Source organism: Macaca nemestrina, chromosome 3 (assembly GCF_043159975.1).
Source record: "Macaca nemestrina isolate mMacNem1 chromosome 3, mMacNem.hap1, whole genome shotgun sequence".
Classification (NCBI taxonomy): Eukaryota; Metazoa; Chordata; class Mammalia; order Primates; family Cercopithecidae; genus Macaca; species Macaca nemestrina.
In genome coordinates, this window is record NC_092127.1 from 139,097,772 (window position 1) to 139,125,252 (window position 27,481).

At 39.8% G+C, this 27,481-nt stretch overlaps 1 protein-coding gene across 11 annotated transcripts in view; it reads right to left on the reverse strand.

The window, feature by feature from the left end:
• The window catches only part of LOC105477257 (coiled-coil domain containing 158), a 116,689-nt gene that overhangs the window by 54,244 nt on the left and 34,964 nt on the right, over positions 1-27,481 (reverse strand). For 10 of the 11 annotated variants that reach the window (XR_011621250.1, XM_011733677.3, XM_011733676.3 and 7 more), the window contains 9 exons: positions 25,747-25,856; positions 25,279-25,606; positions 24,852-24,928; positions 23,814-23,924; positions 20,521-20,635; positions 12,604-12,723; positions 10,636-10,833; positions 8,170-8,652; positions 2,888-3,077 (listed from right to left, as the gene is read on the reverse strand). Coding sequence is in view for 10 of the 11 variants with exons in the window: in XM_011733677.3 (XP_011731979.1) it covers positions 2,888-3,077; positions 8,170-8,652; positions 10,636-10,833; positions 12,604-12,723; positions 20,521-20,635; positions 23,814-23,924; positions 24,852-24,928; positions 25,279-25,606; positions 25,747-25,856 (1,732 nt within the window). In the remaining variant the exon portion in view is untranslated. The remainder of the gene's footprint in view (positions 1-2,887; positions 3,078-8,169; positions 8,653-10,635; positions 10,834-12,603; positions 12,724-20,520; positions 20,636-23,813; positions 23,925-24,851; positions 24,929-25,278; positions 25,607-25,746; positions 25,857-27,481) is intronic. The other variant, XM_011733683.3, reaches the window with a different exon arrangement.

A 27,481-nucleotide genomic window follows, 5' to 3' on the forward strand; every position in this document is an offset into this window, starting at 1 on the left:
CTCTTTTCTTCACAAATTACTCATTCTCAGGTAGTTCTTTATAGCAATGCAAAAAATGAACTAATACAGAAAATTGGTACCAGAGAAGTAGGATACTGCTCTACAGATACCTGAAAATGTGAAAGTAGCTTTGGAACTGGGTAAAAGATACAGGTTGTAACAATTTGGAGAGATCAGAAGAAGACAGGAAGATGTGGGAAAGTTTGGAACTTCCTAGAAGCTTGTTAAATTGTTGTGACCAAAATGCTGACAGTGATATGAACAATGAAGTCCAGGCTGAAGAAGTCTCAGATGGAGATGAGGAACTTATTGGGAACTGAAGTAAAGATCATTCTTGCTATGCTTTAGCAAAGAGATTGGCAGCACTGTGCCCTTGCTCTAGGAATCTATGGAACTTTGAACTTGAGAGAGGTGATTTAGGGTATCTAGCAGAAGAAATTTCTAAGCAGCAAAGTGTTCAAGATGTGGCCTGGCTGCTCCTAAAAGCCTATGCTTATTTGCATTAAAAAAGAAATAACCTGAAGCTAGAACTCATATTTAAAAGGGAAGTAGAGCAAAAAAGTTTGGAAAATTTGCAGCCCAACCATGCAGTTGAAAAGAAAAATCCATTTTCTGGGGAGAAATTCAAGGCTGCAGAAATTTGCATAAGAGGAGCCAAATGTTCACAGCCAAGACAATGGGGAAAATGCCTCCAGGTCATTTCAGAGACCTTCTCAGAAGCCACTCCCATCACTTGCCTGGAGGCCTAGAAGGGAAAAAATCATTTCGTGGGCGAGATCCAGAGCCCTGCTGCTCCATGCAGTCTTGGGACATGGTGCCCGGCATTTCAGCTGCTCCAATTCCAACTGTGGTTAACAGGGGCCAAGGCCCAGCTCGGGCTGTTGTTTCAGAGAGTGCAAGCCCCAAGCCTTGGCAGCTTCCATGTGGTGTTGGGGCTGTGGGTGTACAGAGGGCAAGAGTTGAGGCTTGGGAGCCTCCATCTAGATTTCAGAGGATATATGTGAATGCCTGGATGTCCAGGCGGAAGTTTGCTGCAGGAGCAGAGCCCTCATGGAGAACCCCTACTAGGGAAGTGCAGAGGGGAAATGTGGGGTTGGGACCCCCACACAAAGCCTGCACTGGAGCACTGCCCAGTGGAGCCATGAGAAGTGGGCCACTGTCCTCCACACCCCAGAATGGTAGATCCATAGATCCACTGACAGCTTTGCACTGTGTGCCTGGAAAAGTCACAGGCACTCAGTGCCAGCCCATGAAAGCAGCCACGGGGGCTGTACCCTGCAGAGTCACAGAGGCAGAGCTGCCCAAGGCTTTGGAAGCCCACCCCTTACATGAGCATGCCCTGAATGTGAGACATGGAGTCAAAGGAGATTATTTTAAAGCTTAGAAATTTAATGACTGCCCTGTAGGGTTTTGGACTTGCATGGGCCCTGTAGCCCCTTTGCTTTGGCCAATTTATCTCTTTTGGAACAGGAACATCTACCCAATACTGGTACCCTCAATATATCTTGGAAGTAACTAACTTGTTTTTTATTTTACAGGCTCATAGGTAGAAGGGATTTGCCTTGTCTCAGATGAGACTTTGGACTTGGACTTTTGAGTTAATGCTGGAATGAGTGAAGACTTTGGGGGACTATTGGGAAGGCGTGATTGTGTTTTGAAATGTAAGAAGGACATGAGATTTGGGAGGGCCCAGGGGCAGAATGATATGGTTTGGCTCGGTGTCCCGACTGAAATCTCATGTCCTGCTATAATTTCCAGTGTTGGAGGAGGGGCCTTGTGGAAAGTGACTGGCTCATGGGGGCAGATTACCCCCTTGCTGTTCTTGTGACAGTGAGTGAGTTCTCATGTGATCTGGTTGTTTCAAAGTGTGTAGCACCTCCCCCTTTGTGTGCTCTCTCTCTCTCTCTCTCTCTCTCCTGCTGCCATGTGAATATGTGCTTGCTTCTCTGTCATCTTCCATGATTTTAAGTTTCCTGAGGCCTCCAAACCATGCTTCCTGTACAGCCTGCAGAACTGTGAGTCAATTAAACCTCATTTCTTTATAAATACCCAGTCTGGGCTGAGTGCAGTGGCTCATGCCTTTGGGAGGCCGAGGCAGGTGGATCACGAGGTCAGGAGATGGAGACCATCCTGGTTAACATGGTGAAACCCCTTCTCTATTAAAAATACAAAAAATTAGCCAGGGGTGGTGGTGGGCACCTGTTGTCTCAGTTACTCAGGAGGCTGAGGCAGGAGAATGGCATGAACCTGGGAGGCGGAGCTTGCAGTGAGCTGAGATCACACCACTGCACTCCAGCCTGGACGACAGAGCGAGACTCTGTCTCAAAAAAAAAAAAAAAAAAATGAAATAAATTACCCGGTCTGAGGTAGTTCTTTACAGCAATGCAAAAAGGGACTAATACACATACCAATCACAAACTGGAGTGTTTCACAGTTTAACGTAAGGCCATGGATTTTTCCTTTCAATAAATTCACATGTCTATTTTCACATGTCACTTAGTAAACCTCTAATCAAGCTATCTGACTCAAAGGACTCAAGGTTTCCACTTTCATAAACACAAAACTGTGCAAACAATGTGATTCATGTGAACATCTGTTTTCCTTTTGGAAGCCTGGACTCTGGATACCTTACACTTCTCTTGGAAATTCAGTACGGAATTTCCAGTATACTGAGGGCTGACTAAAGTTAAGGTCAGTAAGTGTAAGATGTGGAAGCTCTTCATGAGAACTATGAGATTTCATGCTATGAGTAACTTCATGGGGGCAACATAACAATTTATGTTTGTCATGTGAGTGAGACACCCTTCTTTTGCAATTGTGCTAGGGTCTACATTGGCTTCACTGATAAGACTTATTTTTTAGTAGGATTTGCACTGAAGCAACATACCTGAAAGACTGTTTAATTCATTCCTACTTGTTTTCACCTCATTTAATAATTGATCTCTCTCTTGTTTGATGTCCTTCACTGCACGGAGTCGCTCAGAGCCTGCATTCACCAGCTTCACCTTTTCCAGCTCCAAGTCACTCACTCTGGCCTCAAGCTCCCGGATCTTTGCATCTTTTTTATCTTTTAAAATCTAAATATATGGATAAATACAAATGATAGATATAGAAGTAAAAAATATGTACATGTATAGTTATAATTGGTATCTGCTAACACAGTCCTAAAATCTGACAACAGTCTCCTACTTAATATCCTTTTCTGCCCTCTATCTGTATTCCATCTATATTTATTATCTTTTCATTACTTCTCAGGACACTAAATTTGTATTTTATTATAAAGCATCAATAAAAAGTGGGAAAAATATTTCACTTTCTTTTAACCTTAGATGTCAATTCCTAGTATTGCTTGAAACAACCCTTCATTATTCCTATTCTATCTATTCATTCAATAAATACATATTAAGAACCTTCTTTGTGGCAGGAACTATTTTACATGCAAGAGATATAGAAGCAGGGCTATGACCAGGGTAATGCAAGTGAGGCAGCCAGGTGAGGGCCTCCAACCTGGGCACCTGACTTACCTTACCCTAGTTCTGGCCCTGGATAGCAATAAACAAAACAATGGCTTTGTCTTCATGGCCTCCTCTAGTAAGAAGAGAAGAAAAACAGATATTTAATATGTCAGGTAAGAGGAGTGGCAAGAATAATAATAAAAGCTGGTGAGGGGTACAGAATGAATGCAAGGGAGGGGTTGCTACTCGAGGTAAGCTGGTGTGCAGAAAGAGTTCACACAGCAAGTTTGGGGGCTCTCCTTAGAAAGGCCGGCTTACGAGGTTGGCCCTTGACTGTTATCTGGGAACTTGGATTTTGGGAGGGTTCCCACCACCCTAATAAGAGTGGCTCAGTGTGCCTAAACTGTTTGTGCAAACAATGTGGTTTATGCTAAACCCCTGTTTTCCTTCTGGGAGCCTGGAATCTGGATACCTACCAGGTAGAGGGGCCTATGGGACCAATCTCCAATATAAAAACCCGGGCACTGAGGCTTTAATGAGCTTCTCTGGTTAGCAACACTTGACAGGTGTTGTCACAGTGTCTTACTGGGGCAGGGAGTGGAGTAGGAAGTAAGCATGTCCTGCATAACTCTACTAGTAGAGGGCTCTTGGAAGCTCAGCCTGGCCTTATCTGGATTTTGCCCCATGTGCCTTTTCATTTTGCTGATTTTGCTTTGTATCCTTTCACTGTAATAAATCCTAGCCTTGTGTATGATTATATGCTGAGTCTGGCGAGTTCTCCTAGGGAATCATCAAATCTGGGGTCAGTCTTGGTTGTGTATGATTATACGCTGAGTCTGGCGAGTCCTCCTAGGGAATCATCAAATCTGGGGTCAGTCTTGGTTGTGTATGATTATACGCTGAGTCTGGCGAGTCCTCCTAGGGAATCATCAAATCTGGGGTCAGTCTTGGGGACCCTGCCACAGTTGGCAAGGAAAGGCCTCTCTGATGACATAACATCTAAGCAGATGCTCAAGGAGCATAAGGACAAGCCACATGGACAGTCTGGGAAGAGCTCTGGGGTGAGTAGGAGATGAAGTCAGAGAGGGACCAAGGGAAAGAAGAGGTTGCTTAGAGGCAATGCAAGAACTTGAGCATTCATTGTGAGTCAAGAAGTCATTGGACAGTTTTGAGTATGAGAGTGATGTAGTGTAATGATTTAAAAATACAACTCTGGCTCTAGTATGAAGGAAAACAGTGGTTGGTGTGGGGGTAGGGGGAGAAGCATGCAGACCAGTGAGAAGGCAACTGGAAGACCAAACAAGAGAGGTGAGAGCTTAGACTGGGGTGGTTTGTGGTGGTGAAAGTATCTGGTCCTTTGAATAGAGTAGGAAATGTGAATATGACAACTCTAATTCGGCATTTCCAACTGTCAGAAACCCCCAGCATGGCATGCTTCTGCAGACTCTGACCCAAACATTCCTATTCCTTCTTCAGAGGGCTTTCCCCTATAGTCCTTTCTGACTCTTCTCTGTTAGAGGCACTACCATGTTGCCAGTCTAAGTTTGAACTCACAAAGTCGCCATGTCTTTCCCTGTCCCTCACCCCTCATACCCAGCTGTTGACCAAATCCCGCCCAACCTCCAGGTCTGGATTGCCATCACTTTGCATATGGACTGCCACAGTGCCTGCTAACTTTCACATTTCTTTTTATGTATCTACTAGAAAACTTAAAATTATATATGTCACTTATACTGTATTTCTGGTGGACAGAACTGACCTAGATCCTTCCAAATAAGTGACATTTGAAAAAAAAATTGACTTTCTTTGGTCATCAGATTGTTTCTCCAAATTATTCCCCTACTGGCCTTAGTATCCTGACAGATGCGATTTGACTGCTATAGCGGCAGTTTAACTGCAGAGACCAGTGATACATCTGAAATATAGCCACATGACAAGCTTCTGGCTGTTCAAAAAGGATTGGCGGGGAGCTCCAGGCTTGTCTCACTACCCGCCTGTGATGGGTTTGGGAAGTAAGGGCCCTAATCTGGGCTATCTGATCTCTGCCTAGCTACTCCTGGCAACTGTCACACTAAATCCAGCTGGCCTCATGCAGTAAGGGATGGGGAGGGATTTCCCTGGGACAACCTAAGGCATCACAACACACACAGGATGAGTGCTGCTCCTGTTCCACCTCTTGAGGCCAGCTGATAGAATTCATCCTTTCTTAGTCTTATTACTTATTTGTTTTTAAGAAAGGTCTAGCTCTGGGGCCCACAGTTATTGAAATAAAAGTCACTCTGCTTCTCTGCTGTCAGTGTGTGCAGTACCCACTCTGAAGAGGTGACAGAAACCAGGAGAGAAACCATACCTTCTAGGGCTACAATTCCCCCACCTTTTTTTCTTATCAGATCACAGAAGGAAGTGGATGTGGCTTTAGGACTTGAGTTTTAAACTTATGTTCTTTGTGTCCGTGTGAAACTCTACTTACCTAGGAAATTATTCCCTGAAGCTGCTCCAGCTCCATATTTAGGAACTGAAAATTAGTTTTACTCTCTCTAAGCCACTTCTGCATACTGATGCCAGATTAATCCGCTTCCAACACTGCCTTCTTCATGTTACCCCCTCCTTCCTACCCCTAAACCTTTAATGTCTCCCACACCATCTCTAGGCTAAATTACAGACTAGGCTTCTCCTCGGGCTTGGAACGCCGTCCTTCCTTCTCTTTGCCTAGTTTTTGCCCATTTCAGGTTCCCAGCTCTCTCTGAAGCTTTCACTGACCCTCGAGTCATGAGCTCCACATTCCTTTGAGGCACTAACACAGATCCTGATGGATGCTCTCAGGACCAGCAGTATCCACATCATCTGGAAACTTGTTCAGAAACACCAAATCTCAAACCCCATCCTAGTCCTACTGAATCAGAAACTCTGGGAGCAGGCCAGCAGTCTGCGCTTTAAAAAGTCTTCCAGGTGATTCCGGTTCTCACTGAAGACCACTGCACACAGTAACATCTACTTAGGCTGCCTAGGTTCAAACCACAAGGTAGTGCTGCTCTCCAGCAAGTTAAACTCTCTGTGTCTCAGTTTCCTTAGCTGTAAAATGGGACAATAATAGTGCCTCCCTCATAAAGTTTTGTGAGGATTAAATTGATTTAAATTTTAGAGTATAAGAGTGGGATTCTCCTGTTTAGAACCTTAACACACTAGCAATCCACTAGCGATCTTCCTAAGCAAGGTAGAACCATCCTTTCTCCTCTGATAGGCTCTGCCCTGCAACACACCTATTCTAAGGGTTTCATTGTAGGACTGGCCATTGAGAATCCTTTCTATGTCCCTTTTCACGGTGAGTTTGGCCATTTAAAAATGTATATAATCGCCGGGCACGGTGGCTCACGCCTGTAATCCCAGCACTTTGGGAGGCCGAGGCGGGTGGATCACAAGGTCAGGAGATCGAGACCATCCTGGCTAACATGGTGAAACCCCACCTCTACTAAAAATTAAAAAAAAAAAAAAATTAGCCGGGCGTGGTGGCACATGCTTGTAGTCCCAGCTACTCGGGAGGCTGAGGCAGGAGAATGGCATGAACCCAGGAGGCGGAGCTTGCAGTGAGCCGAGATCACGCCACTGCACTCCAGCCTGGGTGACAGAGTGAGACTCCATCTCAAAAAAAAAAAAAAATGTATATAATCAAGTAAAAACTTAGCAATAGAAAATTCTATTTTTCTAATGCAATGAACTTGTGTATTTCCATAAGATGGATAATTATCTATTGCTGGCCCTATTTTTAGAAGCAGGAAATTGAGGCATCTACAGTATATGTGATTTGTCTCTTACTACTCACCAAGTCAGACATAAAGGTGACATAAATCCTATGAAATCAATTTTAAAAAAAACATAAAATCGTGTTAATTTTTGATAAATATTTATCGAGCACCTTCTGGGTGCAAGGCACAAAAATATTGGGCAGGAGGTACAAAGACTAATAAGATGTGCACCCTGGTTGAAGAAGTCTACAATCTTGTAGGGAAAAGGAGACACTGCTATGTAAACACACTCACACAGACACAGACACACACACACACACACACAGATACGACAATATAGAATGTGAACCAGGTTTTACCAGGTACAAATAAAGTATGAGAAAGTTCAGAAGGAGACCAAAACAGGGGAAAGAAACTAATATTTATTAAATTTTAAATTATTAAGTTATTTAAATTTTAAATTCTTAAATAGCCAGAAACTATTAATAGGCTCATTCCTTGATATATATTTTCTGATTTAAGCCTCACAGTAACCCAACAGGTTGTTGGGGGTTTTTTGTTTTGTTTACTTTTTGGTTTGGTTTTGTTTATCAGATATAGAAGCCAAGATTCAGCACACAGTCCAGTGTTTCACCGTAACTAAGCAGTGAGAGACGGGGTTCAAATTTAGGTCTGTCTGAAGAGGGAGAAAATACTTCAAACTGTGGTATCAGGAAAGACTTAATAGATTTTCTGATCTTTTTTCTCTTGTACCCATGATTTTGAGCCGTTTTCGAGTCATCCACTCCTTCTGTAATCTGATAAAAGTATTTATCCTTTCTCACAAAAACACACATATACACATAGAAACAAACACCTTCCAACAGTTTCAGGGTGTCCACAGATACCAAGAACCACTTTCCAGTACAGGTCATATCTGTCATAAGAGAAATGATATTTCAGAAGTTAAACCACAAAAAAACTCTACAGACCTTAAGTTCCTTTAGTTCCATCCGCCTATCATTAATTTCTTTCTCCAGTTGAGCTTTTTCTACTTGCATAGCTCCAGCAGTTCGTCCATGCTGGCCCACCAGCTGCGTCATGTTCTCAATCTGCTGTCGCAGAATCTCGATCACCTTGTCCTTCTCTGTCATCTGCAGTTTGAGGGCCTCGCATTCTGTCTGCACATTTCTGAGGTGATCCCCTTCATTTTTCAAGTGTTGCAGCTCCTGCAATTTCAAGTCCACCCGGGAGCGGAGCTTTGTGATCTCTGCATTGGTAGCCTCGATGGCTCTCTCTTTTTCCTGGAGAGAAGTGGTCAGGTCTGATATTGTCCTCTCTGAGCTCTCCAGAGTCATCTTCTTGGCTGTCAACTCTTCTACTACTTTGCGCAGCATCTCTTTGGTGGATTCAAGCTGAGCAGTCAGGGAAGATACTTTTTCTAGACTTTCATTCTTTCCTTGAATTGCTGCCATCTGATTGTTAAAGAAAAGAGAATTTCATAGATTTGGGAGGATAGGTATAGGCAACCTCGAGAGATACAAGTTAACTTAAAAGCATGAAATAATGAATTAGGCAATGTTTAGTAAGATCTTTTTTTTTTTTTTTAAGAGATAGGGGTCTCACTATGTTCCCCAGGTTGGTCTTCTCAAATTCCCAGCCTCAAGTGATCTCCCGCTTCGGCCTCCCAAAGTGCTGGGATTCCAGGCATGAGCCACTGTACCCAACCATGTCTAGTTAAATTAACTCAATCATTTTGCTATCAGAACTCTAGCTCTTGTAACATATGTAAGACTGACATACGCTAATTAGACCAAGGTGGAGATGGCTTAATTAAATAATAATGCTCCTCCATGATGGTGTTCTAGAGTGTGGTCTTGGGAAGTTTCCTCTGTGGATGTTTTCTGTACTGATTTAGATTAAGATAACCCTGGCAATGGGGGGAAGGGTGGTAGAATTTACAATAACTACCTCTTTACTTTTAATTTCCCTCCAACTTTACCTTTAATTCTACCTCTGAGGAAAAAAAAATGAATAATGGCTTTTATCCACACACACATTCATATTCTCTGATCCTTGTTTGGAAAAGCTGAAAATTCTGACTTCTAGTTGGTCCTTTCATCTTTCTTCTTGCCCAGGTTAAGCCAGAGAGTAGGTTAATGGCTTTGCCTGGGTCTAAGGCAAGACTGGTCCCTTGGTTTGCTTTCACATTCTGAGAAGCTTACACTTTTATGGGATGCTTTTTATGTCCCTGTAGCAGTAACTAGCATTAGAACCATGTACTCCTAGCACAGAAAGTACACTGCTATTAAGAAGGCATTTCCATGTTTTGCTATTGGTGGGTGCACCAGAATGGAATGCACTCATCAGTCTCAATCAGTGCTGAGGCTCAGGGGAAGAGAGGAAAGTCTCTTTTGGGAGAAAAATAAAGCAAAAAAATCTGTTAGAAACCTTCAACCCTGTTGCTCCTCAGGCTGCCCAATAATTTGATGCTTCTATGCAGCAGAAATAAGCAATTATTAGGTTACCAAGTTTTAGGTAAAAGTGAAAAGGCAATTGGATAGGAGTTTAGTTTTTCAAAATGTACAAGTGAGATAAAGCTTGACACATTTAGTTTAATTAGTGTATATATATATATATAACCCAGCACGGTGGCTCATGCCTGTAATCCCAGCCCTTTGGGAGGCCAAGGCAGGTGTATCACCTGAGGTCAGAAGTTCACGACCAGCCTGGCCAACATGGTGAAACCCCATCTCTATTAAAAATACAAAAATTAGCTGGGTGTGGTGGTGCATGCCTGTAATCCCAGCTACTTGGGAGGCTGAGGCAGGAGAATTGCTTGAACCCGGGAGGCAGAGGTTGCAGTGAGCTGAGATTGTGGCCCTGCACTCCACCCTGGGCAATAAAGTAAGACTGTGTCTCAAAAAAAAAAAAAAAAATATACACACACACACACACACACATATGTGGGCTGGGCGCAGTGGTTCATGCCTGTAATCCCAGCACATTGGGAGGCTGAGGTGGGCAGACCATGAGGTCAGGAGATCAAGACCATCCTGGCTAACATGGTGAAACCCCATCTCTACTAAAAATTCAAAAAATTAGCTGGGCGTGGTGGCATGCACCTGTAATCTCAGCTACTTGGGAGGCTAAGGTAGGAGAATCGCTTGAACCCTGGAGGCAGAGGTGGCAGTGAGCCGAGATCGCGCCACTGCACTCCAGCCTGGGTGACAGAGGGAGGTGCGATCTAAAAATAAATAAATAAATAAACAAAAAATAAAATAAAATAAAAAATAAGTGTCAGGTTTTCATAAATTGCTCACAGAATCCATAGCTTTATTTTAGGAGCCATTTTAGGTCCATATATGTTAAAAATAAAAAGCTCTATTTAAACATAAAATATATTTTTCCCCCAGAAGAGATTGTTTGGTGATGGCACAGCCTGTGCAGGCACTGACCTGCCGCTCCATCTGGCCCTGACACTCGCTCTTCAAGGCCTTGAGCAGGGCTTCCAGGCGCTGAACCTCCATGTTCCGGTCATCCAGTTCCCGCCGTAGATGGTCAATGGTGATGCTGTTGCCTGTGTCTCGGTCCCACAGACGCTTATTCTGCTCCTTCTCCAGACTCAGCTCCTTCTCCCTTTTGTGTAGATCAGCCTAAAAAAAGAGAGGAATGCTTTTTTCCTCCCTGCTATTAAATAATTAAGATAAAACATATTGTGTTTATATCACATTTGGAGTTTTTATGTGATTTCAGACACCTTTGATTTTGGAATCTGATTCCTTTTTAATGGCTTAAGAGCAATTATTTCCAAGAAAAATAAGTTAACATTTTGCTTAAAATTTCTAGCATTACAAGTCTATCTCGAGGGACTAGAACTCAAATAATACACAATGAAAAGGAAAATACAGTAGATTTTAAAAGTGTCCTGTTTTGAAGTCTTGCATTTTCTAAGAAAGACATTATACCTCACATCAAGTATGCTCCTATAACAAAGAAATGCTCAAAAGCATACAGGAAAAATGATAAGTAATGGAGAAATGGCAGAATAGTGGCTGGTACTGGAATTGGAGTAGCATCTGGGCTGTGAATAGAATTACCTCCCTTTTCAGTTGCTTAAAAAATACATAGTGTTGAACAGGAGCAAAAACTCTACAGTCAGACTAGTAAAAACAAAGATCCATCTATGCTCAAATGACTTATGATCCAAGAGAAAGTTAAGACAGACATAAGTAACTGGAAGTGGTTTTTCATTAAAAGGACAAAGATAGGGAATAACAGACAGAATCTCACTAAAGGGATCAAAATGCTTCAGGATAGTATTTGAGTTAGACCTGAAGATGCAGAGATTAGGAAGAAGGGACAGGAAAGGGGCCTGTGTGTTTGCATGGTGCACTGGGTCCAGGTAGAGAGAAAGGATCGGAAAGGTTAGCAGGGTTATGGATCATGAACAGTACTGAAAGGGAAGGTGTCTGATTTTACAGAGAAAGTAATTTTGAGTTGAAGAGTGACATCACTGGAGCTATATTTTAGAGAGATGTATGCGGCAGCCCTTTACAGGAAGGAGTGAAGAGGAGAAAAACTGGAGTTGGGAACATCAATAAGGAGACTGCCGTGCTCCAGGCGATGAGTAATGAAGGGTTGAAAGAGGGGTGGTGACGGTAAGAATGAAAAGGGAGGCCAGGTTTGAGGATCTTTCAGACATTCAGTCTCCAAGATTTTCAAATTAGATAGGAGAACACTGAAAAACATGCAAATGTTAGGTAAAGCACTGAAGAATTATGCCAAGGTTAAGAGCTTCTCTACACAGCTCTCAGTTCTATCCTTACCTCAGCTCATCTAACCCTTGTCAGCCTGCGAAGGATGGCTTTAATAGCAAAGAGCACAATTCCCTGGAATGGGGTTTGGTAAGCTGAGAAATTTATTCTGTTATACCACTAATACCACAAAAGGGGGTTCCAAACATTTCCTTTCCTAAAATCTCATCCTATAGTTCCTCCAACAGAGGACAGAGTTGCTTCATTATGAGCACCATCATACTGTCCTTTTCTTTTAAAACAACTTCACCTAACTGTCCATTCCAAATTTCTATATACACAATTTGTATGTGTTTTGAATGTTATTTGGCCTTAAAATGAACATGTGACACGACTTCAATTTAATGGAATATGGTATCTACTTGAAAGACTATGACTATGTCAAGATCTCCTTCACCTAATACTGTAATAGCTCTGCTTAAGAAAAAAATTAAGTATACAGAATATGTTTTATATGCAAAACTTGAATTGTGTCTAAAATAATCTGTTGCATGTATGCACAAATATTTTATAAGTTGGTAATTTTATAAAGGAAACAAGTTTTGCGATATATTTTGGTGAAAAACTTGCCAGAATTCATCTTATTCATATTTTAAAGCATAATCTTACCAACAGCTTTTGAAGTTGATCATCTAAATTTCCAGATTCCTGACTGAATTGATCACGCTCTGTCCGGGCTTCAGTTAGCTCTGAGTTGGCAAGGACTAACTGCTTTTCCAGCTCTTCTATCTGAAAGGAAAGTAAAAATTGAACAGTGCCTGATTATGACAGTGGGTAATATAAAATAAATACAGACTTTGGAAAACAAATGGTATTATTTTGAGAACAAAAATAAAAGTTTATTGTGAGGCTGGGTGCAATGGCTTACACCTGTAATCCCAGCACTTTGCGAGGCCAAGGCAGGTGGATCACTTGAGGTCAGGATTTTGAGAACAGCCTGGCCAACACGGCAAAACCCTGTCTCTACTAAAAATACAAAAATTGGCCAGGTGCGGTGGCGGGCACCTGTAATCCCAGCTACTTGGGAGGCTGAGACAAGAGAACTGTTTGAATCCGGGAGGCAGAAGTTGCAGTGAGTCAAGATCATGCCATTGCACTTCAGCCTGGGTGAAAAAGTGAAACTACATCTCAAAAAAAAAAAAAAAAAGTGTATTGTGATGTGTTTTGTGAAGTTGTTTTTTTTTTTTTTTTTTGGTTTTTTGTTTTTTTAAAGAAAATCTATGCTGTATTTAGCCAGGGAAGTTAGACAAAATGAAATATTTAGTACTGTTGAATTTGGGAATTGCCTGTAATACATCCATCTCCTGTTTTCATACTATTCAAGATTTATCTTCTGTGAAGACATGTTCTATAATTTGGTATTTAAGAAAGCTTGAGGGTTGGCCTATGCCTGTAATCCTTTGGGAGGCCAAGACAGGAGGATCCCTCGAGCCCAGGAGTTCAAGACCAACCTAGGCAAAATAGGGAAACCCCATCTCCACAAAAAATGTTTTTTTAAAGATTAGCTGGGCATGGTGGTGCACACCTGGGGTTCCAGCTACTTGGGAGGCTAAAGTGGGAGGACTGCTTGAGCCTGGGTGGTTAAGGCTGCAGTAAGCCATGATTGCGTCCCTGCACTCCAGCCTGGGTGACAGAGCAAAACTGTTTCAAAAAAAAAAGGAAGCTTGATATGGCATAATTTACATGCTGCAGAGCCTACACAAATAAACTGTATTATACTTAGAAGAGCTATTTTGCTTCAGAATATCAAAGTTTTGATAATAAAAGGCATTGAATATAAAAGAATGAGTGGTAACAAGTTATTAGCTATTGTCATTATTTTATATTCACTACTTTTTGAAAGGATGAATTTATATATATTTATATTTACAGTCAGACAATTTATTTAACCATTCTAACCCTCATTCTGTTCAACTATTAATGTAAAATGGGAATAAAAGTACCAATTTTAGAGGATGTTAAAGTGCATTTTATTCCAACAAGGCAGCTGTTTGATCTGTTTAAATATGCATTTCTATGACACATGCCATAAAATGCATCACTGTTAATAGCATTTCTATAGTTCTTTTTTTTTTTTTTTTGAGATGGAGTCTTGCCCTGTCACCCAGGCTGAAGTGCAATGGCACGATCTCAGCTCACTGCAACCTCCACCTCCCGGGTTCAAATGATTCTCCTGCCTCAGCCTCCCAAGTAGCTGGGATTACAGGTCCCCACCACCACGCTCAGCTAATTTTTGTATTTTTAGTAGAGATGGGGTTTTGCCATGTTGGCCGGGCTGGTCTCGAACTCCTGACCTCAGATGATCCACCCGCCTCGGCCTCCCAAAGTGCTGGGATTACAGGCGTGAGCCACCGTGCCCGGCCTCTATAGCTCTTAATGTCTAGGTTCAGTGTATACTAACAGGCTAGGATCTCAGACTGTGGAGACTAAGGGTTTATATTTTAGCTGACCCACACAATATCATAACTTAGATAATAAGATATTAAAGCAATGAGAACATGTTGATACTTAGTTATATGGTGATACCTTATCTTTAACTAGGTATCTACCATTACTATTTTATCATCTACTTTCTAGTAATAGGAAATCTTTCACATCTGCATAAATGCTACATATTCCTTCTTACCTTTAAGGTGTCTATGTAGTAGGTTTCCAATCTACTGTCAATAATAAAACCTGGTTTGGATGATGTACTATGATAAAACTTTCTTAACTAGAGAACATTTGACTAAGACTAACTTTTTCTTGACAACTTTCTAGTTTTACTATTATTTATTTTTAAAGATCTTCACTTATTCAACACATATTGGATTATATTATCTATACAAACATATACACGTGTCTCTCTTTAACAATAATCAAATAATAGAAGTTATATATATATATCTACATATACATATATGACTAAGAAAGTACTAATACAGGACTATCAGTTTCCCATTTACCTACAGAAATCAGAATATAGACTTTAATATTTATATTGGCTATATTCCTAAACTGACTTTGTATCTGGCTGCATGCTAAGTATAAAAAGTAGTTCACAAGAATTAGGTACACATAAAATATTAGATTACTGTCTAAAATGTATTCCTAGACTTTAATAATCCAATAAAGTACTTTCTAGGAGGCCGAGGTGGGAGGATCACTTGAGACCAGGAGTTTGAGACCAGCCTGGGCTGCATAGTGAGACCCCATCTCTACAAACATAAAAATAAAATTAGCATGGCATGGTGGTGCATGCCTGTAGTTTTGGCTAGTCAGGAGGCTGAGGTGGCAGGCTCGCTTGAGCCTGGGAGTTTGAAGCTGTAGTGCGTCATGATCGTGCCACTGCACTCCAGCCTTGGCAACGGAGTGAGACACTCTCTCTCAGAAAAAACAAAAAAGGACTTCTTGTGCTCCTTTTGGGGCATATATAGGAAAATAAATGAAAAAGCCCCATAAAAATTCAAGCTCTGTAACACAGGTAACTTCCTAAGAAAAATGAAGGAACAATATCAGTTGATAAAATCTCTTCACTTTTATTATTATCAGGAAAGACTAAATCAGTACACACTTAGTAAATACAGTAAGGGGAAGAACCACAAACGTTACTGTTACACAGTTATCATTTTGCCTGGCAAGGAATGGGTACATGAACATGATCCGACAGGCAACATGATCAGCCAGAGAGCCAAACACCTTAGGTTCTTGTCTAGTTTCTGTTACATAACTTCTCTGTGTTTCCATTTTTTTAATCTATAATTGGAAAGAGTATTCTAGATGATCTCTCATGTTCCTTTCAATTCTAGTACTTTTTTTTCCATGAGAACAGTATTAATAAAGCTGAAATAATTTATTTTCCACCTGTCTTTTGAGCTATAAATTCAACAAGAACATTTCCAATTTGAATTAATCATATGATTAAAATAAATGTTTTCTACTCCTAGCCTGGCATAAACCATTTCTATCCTTGAGCAAAGAAAATAATTTGTATATATGCTTTAAAAGCTTAAATTAAGATTTTCTCTTTTGTCTGCTTTCACTTAAAAAAAAAACTTCTGGATAATCATTTCATAACATCAAACTTGACATGAGACCAAATTAAAAAAACAAAGAAAGAGAAAAGTGCCAAGTCTTATCTTTCCATCTGTTTATTAAGTATAAGAAGTTCCTCCAGCCCCCTGCAGGAACATTTGTTTTGTGGTTGTCAGTACTGACTCAGCTGCTATAGCTCTGCTTTTACCTTTCACTTTTTAGAGTAAAAATATTTATATTAATCAATTAAAAAGATAGAGAGTGAAAGGGAAAACCATTGAAGTAGCAGCTGAGTCGATATAAACAGCTGTAAAAAACACTATAAAGAAAAGCCTTTTAAAATATCCAGAATAAATATTGACATCTGAGATGTATTAAAGATTTTTTTCTTTTTCTTTTATTTTTACATAGTAGCACTGGTTTTCCCTTTCACCATCTATGAATGCACTTTTTGGTTTGGATTACTGGACAAATGAGTATTGGGATTTCATTCTAATCTCACATTGATTTTAGAGATATTGCCAATCATATCAAATCACATGAGGTTTGGTTTGTCTGTTGGTGGTGGTGTTTTCTGTTTTTCTGTGCTCAAAAAGACACAGCTATGGAGTAATAAGGGATGCTACAGGCCAGCATGGCGGTGCATTGGCAGAACTATGCAGAGGTTTGCACAGAATCTTCCTGCACAGTATATATAGCTCTAGCCAGTGCTACTAAATTATCACTTTTTTAATAGAAAATTCAGCCCCAACTGCTTTCAAAGTAGTAAAAATAAACGTTGAATCAAGATCATGAGGTATTTTTGTTGTCAAAAAGCGAAAGTTAAGAGTAAAGCCAAATCTACAGAGCCAATAGTGACAGCTTCTACTGGTCCAAATTCGTAAAGGGGAATTCTGGAGGTTCTCCTAAAATGGAAAGAGAAGAATAGAAAACAGCATTACAGTAAAACACTTTTGTAAGCTACAAAAGCTACATCTCACATTTTTTTTTGAAGTACAATTTCTATGTTTACCAGCATAAAATAATTGTGTTAATCTGAAGAGAAATATTAACTTCCAAAACAAGTTTTCTCTTAATTTATGCATTCTAGTTGGAAAAGTTTTGTTTAGACCGCCATGTCATCAATTTTTAAAAGTAAAAACACTTTCTAAAATGAAGAAATCTGACCTCGGGAGAAAATACTAATACTGCCCCTCATAAAACATGTTGATGTTTAATATCAACACACCTTTATTAGTTTCCTTTCACACAAATCTCACTTTTTTTTTTTTTTTTTTTTCTGAGACAGGGTTGCACTCTGTTGCCCAGGCTAAAGTTAGTGGTGTGATCATTGCTCACTGCAGCCTCAATCTCCCAGCCTCAAGCTATCCTCCCATTTTAGCCTTTCTAGTAGTGAGGACTACAGGCTCACGCTACCATGCCCAGCTAACTTTTTATTTTTGTTTTTATTTTTGTAAAGACAGAGTTCCACTATGTTGCCCAGGTTTGTCTCAAGCTCCTGGGCTCAAGTGATCCTCCTATCTCAGCCTTCCAAAGTGCTGGGATTATGGGTGTAAGCCACTGCACCTGGCCATGAATTTCATTTTAATCACAGCTTTTATGTATTATTTCCTTTGATATTTTTCCTTGTTGTTATTTGAATAGTACATACCAAAATATGCACTGAAGCAACAGAGAAAAATAGATTTTAAGGTTTTAATAAGCTTTAGCAATGTCAAGTCGCGTGAAAATAAAAATTAAGCAGAATAATTTGTTTTTAGATTTTATATTCAATTCATTATAACAAAAACATTTTATAACAATACAATTTTTTATGATCTCAAGTGAAATCCTTGTTATTCACTTGTTTGATTTTCCTTGCTCAGCTACACCATGTAATTAACGTCACCTTAGGCCAGAGTGTACTTAGCTATATTTACATGGCAGTCATCTCTGAGTGCTCCCTGACCAAATCAAAGGGAGTTACTGTTAAGACAGTCTAGTTAACCATCAACTAGGTGCCAACTCTATTTAGGGTCACTGTGGTGTATTATAAATCTCAGTGATTTACTAAAACTAATGAAGCTGATATGCCCTCCTTATTTCCGTTAGCTGTTTACTATTTAAGACTGTCAAAAATTCTTGCTGAGCCACTATTTACGTTAGAGCAAAATCACAGAATGATTCTAATATCATGTTTGTATCTATATGACTCCAAAACATTCATGTAAAAAGCTTGCAGTCATTCATCTGGATCTTGTGCTTCTATAATGCCAGAGATTTAAATGCTTATAAAAACTTAGAAATTCTTTTTATATATTTTAGATGGATATTTCAGTATTTGTGAAAAAATTTCCCAATTATGTCCAAATCAGCATGATACTATATATTGGGCCAAATGCAAATTAGCAAACAATGGGTGAAGCTTCTGAAAGGATAATTTTTCCAAACAACAGTATAATGGAAAGCTATACCAGTTACCAATCATGTAAGAAACCACAGGTGAGTTGAGCTTTATTTAGTACTTTGGTGGCTTTTCATAAAGTTTGTCAATAGACAATGGGTACTTAATTTTTCCAAAATGATTTGTGATTATTCATGAATATGCATTACTATAATGGACTGTAACACAATAGCTCTCTTATTTCCTCTCTCACTGTCAGAATGTCAGCTCTCACTTCTGCCAGAGTGGCTACCTCCACTAGACCCAAGTGAAAAAGCACCCTCCCACCCCATGGTGCACTGAAATCAGCCCCTCCTGCTGTTGTCTGCAGGGTGCGGTCATGACCTTTTGGTATAGGCTTGGTCTGCCCAGACTGCTATCAATCATCAGGGGAAAAGCTTGTCCTGAGAAAAGAAACTAGAACACAAAAAGCAGGCTTCAGAGAGGTGGAGAAAAGCATATGCTCCTCTCTGACCTTTTGTTTGTCGAGTGTACCCTTTAAGCGGTCTAAGGTCCCTTAAGGTTGCTCAGAGGTGGCACTGGTTGAAATAACACTGCCACAAGGATTTAGGTTAAGGGTTATGCAAGGAGGTTTACAAAAGGAGGCAGTGTTATTCAAACTGCAACCCACCAATAAATTATGAAATCAATTTAGTGAGCTTCAAATCAGCATCTGAAGAGAAGAGAAAATAGCCAGCATCACATGTAATAGGAGTAAATATTGTTTTATGAATCTTGCTTCAGTTGCATGTGTGTATTGGATCATAAGATGAACTATATTTCTTACTGTGAGTAGCAATGGAAAATATTTGGAAGACACTGCTGTAAAGGACCCACACCTATAACTGAGATTATACAGTTTTGTGTTACTCTATGGCTTAGACTTTAGTAAAGTCATGTCTAAATTCCACCCTCAGCTTAGATAAAGGTTGAGGTATCTTATTTCCATACTCGAACCAAGGAGAAACAGCCCCCTCCTGTGGCTGGCTGGAGTGATAATTAAAATGAGGGGTTGCCCAGAGAAGGGCAAATGTCTGGAAGAATTCGTGCTGCAATATATAATTCTTCCCATATGGAGCTTTCCTCCATGTACTGTTACCCTATAGAATTGGTTTCATTTTATAAAGGGTGTATGGCAGCTTCCTTATACTCTCTTTCTTCTAACCTACTGCTCCAAATAGCTAAGGTGTGAGAAACTGACTACAAGTGACAGAACTGTACGTAAATTGTTTCTGCATGGCTATCTAAGGGTCTCTTACAGGTAGGATGACTAAATATAGACTTTATCTTCCAAATGGGGACACTATGGAGATGAGAGGTAGCATTCATAAAACAGGACACTGGGCTAGCAGGTGTAAACCGAGACTGTCCCACGCAAGCAGCCTTGGGTGATCACCCTTCTTACAAGGAATGAAGAACACCACTCCTCTTAATGGCAGCTCCTTGTTTGTTTTTTAGGGTCTTACTGTTATACAAATGATTGAAATGAACAAAATCCTAAGCTCTGGATAAATAGATGACAATGATACTGAATAGCTTCTCATTAGCTATGGAAAGTGAAAGAAAAAAAACAGAGTATCAAATATTAATTAATGTGGTTTTAAAGTGAATTACATGATGAGAGATGAAGACTTATCTTCCTAATTAGTTTTTTGTAATTAATTCATTTAATTATTCTTAAAGTTAATTCAGTTTGTTAGCTTCACAATGATTAAGAGTTAGGAGTTGAAGTAAGAGAGGAGGTAGGCCCCAAAAATATTGAGTAGCAGGGGGATCTGGCTGGTATGGAAGTATCTGCTAAAGGTTAGCTAAGTAAAAATAATTAAGATGGTCTTATTTTTAATGCATTTTTTTAGAAACTTACTTGAACTATGCAAAAAATGTTTTGCTAAAAATGAATCAGAGTACATAATTTAAATAAAAATTGTTTATAGTTTAAAATATAATTTAGCATGCTCTTACTCCAGCTTATAAACTGCTTTTAATTTGAAATTACTTTGATTTCTTATTTTCAAATAAACTATTAATAACATAATATTGATTCTAGCTATTATAGTCTCTAGAAGCAGAGCAGCAAAACCTAAACTCACCTTGTCTTCATACATCCTTTTGGCCTCCCTTAATTCAGAACGTAGCTGAGAAACAGTAGATTCCAGATCGCTGAGCTGACGCATATACATAGAGTTTTGATTTCTTGCTTGCTCTCTAAGAAGAGTTTAGAAGGAGAATAAATGCAAATAGCAAACTAAGAATAAGAGTAACACCTGAGTATTCTAGCTTTTTGACACTACTACTAGTTATTTTATATGGCATTATTAAGCCAATAGTCTTTTAGTTTCCAAAATTGACTCAAAAGCTTCAGCTCAAATATATTGTAAACTGCAGAAGCTGGGTGACAGCTGTATGGGAGTGCATTACACTATTTTCTCTCTACTTTTGTATATGATGGAAAATGTCCATATAAAAAGTTTTAACATACAACTCAAATACAATTATTTCTATGCATATGCACACATTTTACTTATATTCATATATATTACACACACACATATACATACATACACACACACACACACACAGATATGGTTTGGTTCTGTGTCCCCACCCAAAACTCTTGTCAAATTGTAATCCCCACACGTCAGGGGAGGGACCTGGTGGGAGGTGATTGGATCGTGGGGGCAGACTTCCCCCATGCTGTTCTCATGCTAGTGAATGAGTTCTCACAACATCTGATGGTTTATATGGCACTTCCCTGCTTTTCTGCTCCGTCATGGTAAGACGTGCTTGCTTTCCCCATGATTGTAAGTTTCCTGAGGTCTCCCAGTCATGATTCCTGTTAAACTTGGGGAACTGTGAGTCAACTAAACTTCTTTTCTTCATAAATTACCCAGTCTTGCGTAGTTCTTTATAGTAGTGTAAGAATGGATTAATACAGAAAACTGGTATCAGGAGAGTGGGGCAAGGACACCTGAAAATATGAAAGTAACTTTGGAACTAGGTAACAGGCAGAGGTTGGAACAGTTTGGAGGGATCAGAAGAAGACAGGAAGATGAGGGAAAGTTTGGAACTTCCTAGAGACTTGTTGAATGGTTGTGACCAAAATGCTGATAGTGATATGGACAATGAGTCCAGGCTGAGGTGGTCTCAGATGGAGATGAGGAACTTCTTGGGAACCGGAGTAAAGATCACTCTCACTATGCTTTAGCAAAGACACTGGTAGCATTTTGCCCCTGCCCTAAAGATCTGTGGAACTTTGATCATGACAGAGATGATTCAGGGTATCTGGCAGAAGAAATTTCTAAGCAGCAAAGCATTCAAGATGTCACCAGACTGTTTCTGAAAGCATACAGTCACATGTATTCATAAAGAGAGGTCTGAAACTGGAACTTATGTTTAAAAGGGAAGCACAGTGTAAAAGTTTGGAAAATTTGCAGCCTGACGGAAAAGAAAAATCCATTTTCTGGGGACAAATTCAAGCTGTAGAAATTTGCATAAGTAAAGACGAGGTGCAAGACAATGGGGAAAATGTCTCCAGGGCATGTCAGAGATCTTTAGGCAGCCCCTTCCATCACAGGCCTGGTGACTTAGGAGGGAAAAATGATTTTGTGAGCCAGGGCCCACTCCACTGCTCTGTGCATCCTCAGTACATGGCACCCTGTGTCCCAGCTGCTCCAGCTCCAGCTGTGGCTAAAAGGAGCCAAGGTACAGCTCGGGCTGTTGCTTCAGAGGGTGCAAGCCCCAAGACTAGGCAGCTTCCACATGGTGTTGAGCCTGCAGGTGCACAGAAAGCAAGAGTTGAGGTTTGGGAACCTCTACCTAGATTTCATAGCATGTATGGAAATGCCTGGATGTTCAGGCAGACGTCTGCTGCAGGAGTAGAGTCCTCATGGGGAATCTCTACTAGGGTAATGTGGAGGGGAAATGTGGGGTTGGAAGCCCCACACAGAATCCCCACTGGGGTACTGCCTAGTGGAGCTGTGAGAAGAGGGCCACTATCCTCCAGACCCCAGAATAGTAGATCCACAGGCAGCTTGTACTGTGCACATGGAAAAGCTACAGACACTCAACGCCAGCCTGTGAAAGCAGCGCAGAGGCTATATAATGCAGAGCAACAGAGGCAGAGCTGCCCAAGGCCTTGGGAGCCCCCACCTTGCATCAGTGTGCCCTGTATGTGAAACACGGAGTCAAAGGAGATTATTTTAGAGCTTTAAGATTTAATGACTGCCCAGCTGGATTTTGGACTTGCATGGGTCCTGCAGCCCCTTTATTTTGGCCTATTTCTCCCATTTGGAATAAGAGCATTTACCCAATGCCTGTAACCCAATTGTATCTCAGAAGTAACAAACTTTTTATTTTACAGGCTCATAGGCAGAAGGGACTTACCTTGTCTCAGATGAGACTTTGGGTTGTGGATTTTTGAGTTAATGCTTAAATGAGTTAAGACTGGGGGATTGTTGAGAAGGGATAATTGTATTTTTTTTTTTTTTTGAGACAGAGTCTTGCTGTGTTGCCCAGGTTGCAGTGCAGTCTCGGCTCACTGCAAGCTCTGCCTCCCAGGTTAATGCCATTCTCCTGCCTTAGCCTCTCGAATAGCTGGGACTACAGGTGCTCACCACCAACCCCAGCTAATTTTTTGTATTTTTAGTGGAGACAGGGTTTCACTGTGTTAGCCAGGATGGTCTCGATCTCCTGACCTCGTGATCTGCCCGCCTCAGCCTCCCAAAGTGCTGGGATTACAGGCATGAGCCACCGCGCATGGCCAATAATTATATTTTAAAACGTGAGAAGGACATGATATTTGGGAGATTACAAATCTGAATTGTAATCACCACATGTCAGGGGAGGGGCCTGGTGGGAGGTAACTGGATCATGGTGGCAGATTTCCTCCATGATTTTCTCGTGATAGTGAGTTCTCATGAGATCTGATGGTTTAAAAGTGTGGCACGTCCCCACTCTCTCTCTCTCGCTTTGCCATGGTATGATGTGCTTGCTTCCCCTTTGCTTTCCATCATAATTGTAAGTTTCCTGAGGCCTCCCACTCATGACTCCTGTTAAGCCTGTGGAACTCTGCATAAATTAAATCTCTTTTCTTCATAAAATTACCCAGTCTCAGGTAGTTCTTTATAGCAGTATTAAGAATGGACTAATACAAATACTTAAAACAGCCAATCCCAGGAGCTCCAAATACTTGCAAAAATACTTCTTATATGGTCAGATGTTACCTATGTTAAGCAATATTTCCTGTTCATTTAAATGTTAGAAAAAAAGTTTTACTTTCTTATGAAATCTTACCAAGCAAATTCTAAAAGATTATAGAACAGAAAGTTAATGAAAATAATAACTCTAAAATGAAGATGAATGACTAACAGTTTAAACCACATACTGAATGATTTCCATTTGACTCTGGATACTATTGGCTTGGCTTCGAGCACTGCTAGCTTTCTCAGTAAGTCCTGTTATTTCAACTTCATGTTCACTTATTAACTGCTCAATCCTATAAAAAGAATGTGGTGATTGTTATTTGATACAGAAGATTTTCCTACAAATTATTTTAAAAATGAATGATTTTCAATACTCTCAAATTTAGTATTTTGCTTTGCTTTTGTACATGCTACTCTTTTAATAACAAGTGTCTACAACAGGTCCAAAATCCTTTATCCAAATCTTTTCGGAGTCAGCTAGTTTTAGAATTCAGAATTTTTTTTTAGTTTACCATGGCAATAAATTGCAAGTACTATATATTGTATGACACCCCAAGTGAGATGTAGAGAAGTGTCCCATTAACCAAATATATTATGAATGCAACAATTTGCAAGTATTCACACTAAATCATAGACTATGGAAAGGTTTACATTAGCTCTGGTCAGGTTTTTCCAACAAATGAGTGACAAAAACTGTCTCCTTCACCAAACTTTGGTCAGGCTCTTCTGAGGCCTCTTTTCAACTATGCCTCAACCTTTGGCCTGCCTAGCACAGACCTAGCAAGAATCTTGCTGAGTCAGTTTAGTCCTCCCACCCTCGATATCTGGTCAAGTTCTTCATCCCCTGCCTTTGATATCTAAGCCCTTGGCCTGAGTTTAGCAAGAATCCCCCTACTCTTGATGCCTTTTCTCAGTAATTTTCCATCCACAGACCCCCTCACTATGCCCCGTGGCTATAAATCTCTATTTGGCCTTGTACTGGAAGCTGAGCTTAATCTCTCTCTCTCCTATAGCAATACTCCTATTGTAATTGTCTCGAATAACACCCTCCTTACCATTTTAACCAGGGTCAGGAAAACAAAATTGTAACATGAGTTTCCTATAAACCTATAAAAAATAGTATGTGTTTCAGAGCGGTTTAGATTTTGGAATTGTGGCTAAAACACTGTAAAACTGTGGTTTAGTTTCACTAGGCTTTTCCGTACCTGTCAGAAACCTACCTATCTTGATGTTGTTGCAGAAGTAGTTCCATTTTGTTCTGTGATTCAGATTTCAGTGCTTCAAGTTGATCCTCTACCTGGTTTTTAGAAAGAGACCCTGATTTAGTTGCTAGTAAATATAAGGCTTGGAAAATCTGGATATTTTCAACTAAAGGAATGCTTTAAATGCAAATAGAAATAATACTAAAATCAAATACATTCTATTCCCATATTTTATTAGATCTTTTACTTTGTCTATACTCTCATGAAGCTATACAGGTAAACCAAGGTAGTTCCTATTATGAGAGATTATTGTGGAAGTAACTTCTGTTATTTCAGAAAAATGAGAACTTGGCTTATTTTAAGAATTTTAAAAATTACACATCTAATGCTATTCTCTTAATGCATTTTAATATAAAATTATTTAAGTAGCATTCTCACCACTTACTGGAAATATCCTCCCTTTAAGAAAAGAAATCTCTGTGTCTAATTCTCTTAGGATTTTACTAATAGCTGAGCCCAAGCTGCGGAAGTGCAGAGTAGACATGCTGTCATGTTCATATATTTTTTTGCCTGAGGCTTCTTCAAAGTCAACCAGGATTGACCGGATTTCTTGAAGCACTCCCTCATGACTAAGCATCATTTTTCGTAGTTGCTCTATCTGTGTGTTGCTGTCTTTCAGCATGTCCTCCTTAAGGCATTTGGCAGCTTCAAGTTCATGAACTGTATTTTGAAGCTGATTTCTTAAATCCTCCTGGGACTGACTCTCCCTTCGTCTGTGAAATAAATGAAAGAAAATAAATAACATTGATAAAACTCATATTCACACAAGTAGTTTTACTACAAAGAGTAAAACTTTAAAATAATTTCACATAATGAAAATATGTGACTTTAAAATAATTTCACAAATCCCAACCTGATGTCAGCCATAGCATCTCTCTCCATTTGCATCTCCTGAAGTTTTGTTTGCAAATCAATGACTGACTGCCTCAAATAAAACTTTTGTTTCTCATGCAATTCATTGCTCTGAAAAAAAAGCCATGCAAATTAATCTTCATTAGAGAAACACATTTCCTTATAGCTAGTAAGTTCCAAAAATCTATATATATTTTTAATTCATTTTTATGTCTACTTCCTTCCCTCACTGCTGCAGTTCAAAGCCTAATTAATAACCTCTCACGTAGGTTACGAGAATACCTTAACTAGTCTCCCTGTATCAAGCTTGACCCTGTTTAATCCATTCTCTACAACCAAAACTCTGCTTCTAAAACAAATCTTAATTCCAGCTCAACATGGAGATAGGAATACATTTTTTACACGAAAACACGAGAATTGGTTGAAATTCTGTACATAAAAAAGTCAATCCCTACCTCCTACCCACTTAAAATACCTGGCAGCAGATACCACCACCCAAAACTCCAGGCGTCCTACTACAGAGAAATACACAAAGATTTCTAAGATCAGGCACTGAGGGATCTCCCAGCACAGGAGATGCTGTAGGAGATGCTCCCGTACGTAGTTGATGCCATACCTAATCCTCCCACAGCAAAGCCATCAAGTTCTGCCCATGAATAGAGAATTTGCCACCAGCCTTTTTATTGCCTAATTCTTGAATATAAACAGAAAACCAAAAACTGCTGAACACTTGAAGAAAAATCACAAAGTAATAAATAGATCAATATCAAATAAACAAGCAAACACCCAGAAAAAAAAGAAGAACCAGAGGAAATAAAGAAAGATAATGCAAGGAATAGAAGAACACTTCAAAAACTCGTATTTACAGAGAAATTCAAGAGACATTATCAGCATAAAGCAAGAATAAGATGCTATGCCACAGAAGTGATGAGAGGAGAAAGGGTCATGAAAATTAAAAATATGGTTGTAAATGAAAAAGTTCAATTCAATAGAAATGTTGCAAGTCAAGAAATGTCCTCCAAAGGTAGAAAAAGTAGACAAATTTTTGAAACAAAAAGTAAGAGATGTAGAGATTTAACTGAGGTGAAAGTATGTTTCCAACAGGAACTTTGGAAAGACAGAACTGAAAAAACAGAAGAAGGGAAACTGCCAAAGAAAAAATGCAACCGAATTCCTCCAAACTGAAAGGCACACATCTACAGACCAATAGGTCTACTGAGTCCCTAGCACGGTGAATGAAAAAACAAAAATTCATACCTAAGTACATTACGGTGGCATTTCAGAGACAAAGAAAAGATGTTAAAGATGAAATTCAAGAAAGTAAAAAATAAAAAATCATCTACAAAGGAACAAGAACCAGATACACATCTCAATAGCGATACTGAATGCAAAAGCACAATATCTTCAAAAGATTGAGAGAAATTACTTTCAACTTTACCCAGTCAATTATCAATCAAGTGTGAGTGTAAAATAGAGTCATTCTCAGACATGCAAAGATTCATAAAATGCATCTCTTTCTTAAGAATTTAACAGTTTATTAAGAATTCAACAAAGACGTGTTTTGACTAAATGAAGAAGTAGATCAAGAAAGAAGACAGGAGAGGCTGGAGGCAGAGCAAGATGGCGGAATAGAAGCCTACACCATTCATTCCCTCACACCTGCTACCCCCGATGGGAACACCAAATTTTAAAAACTATCTGCACACAGAAAAGCACCATCATAAGACCACAAAAGT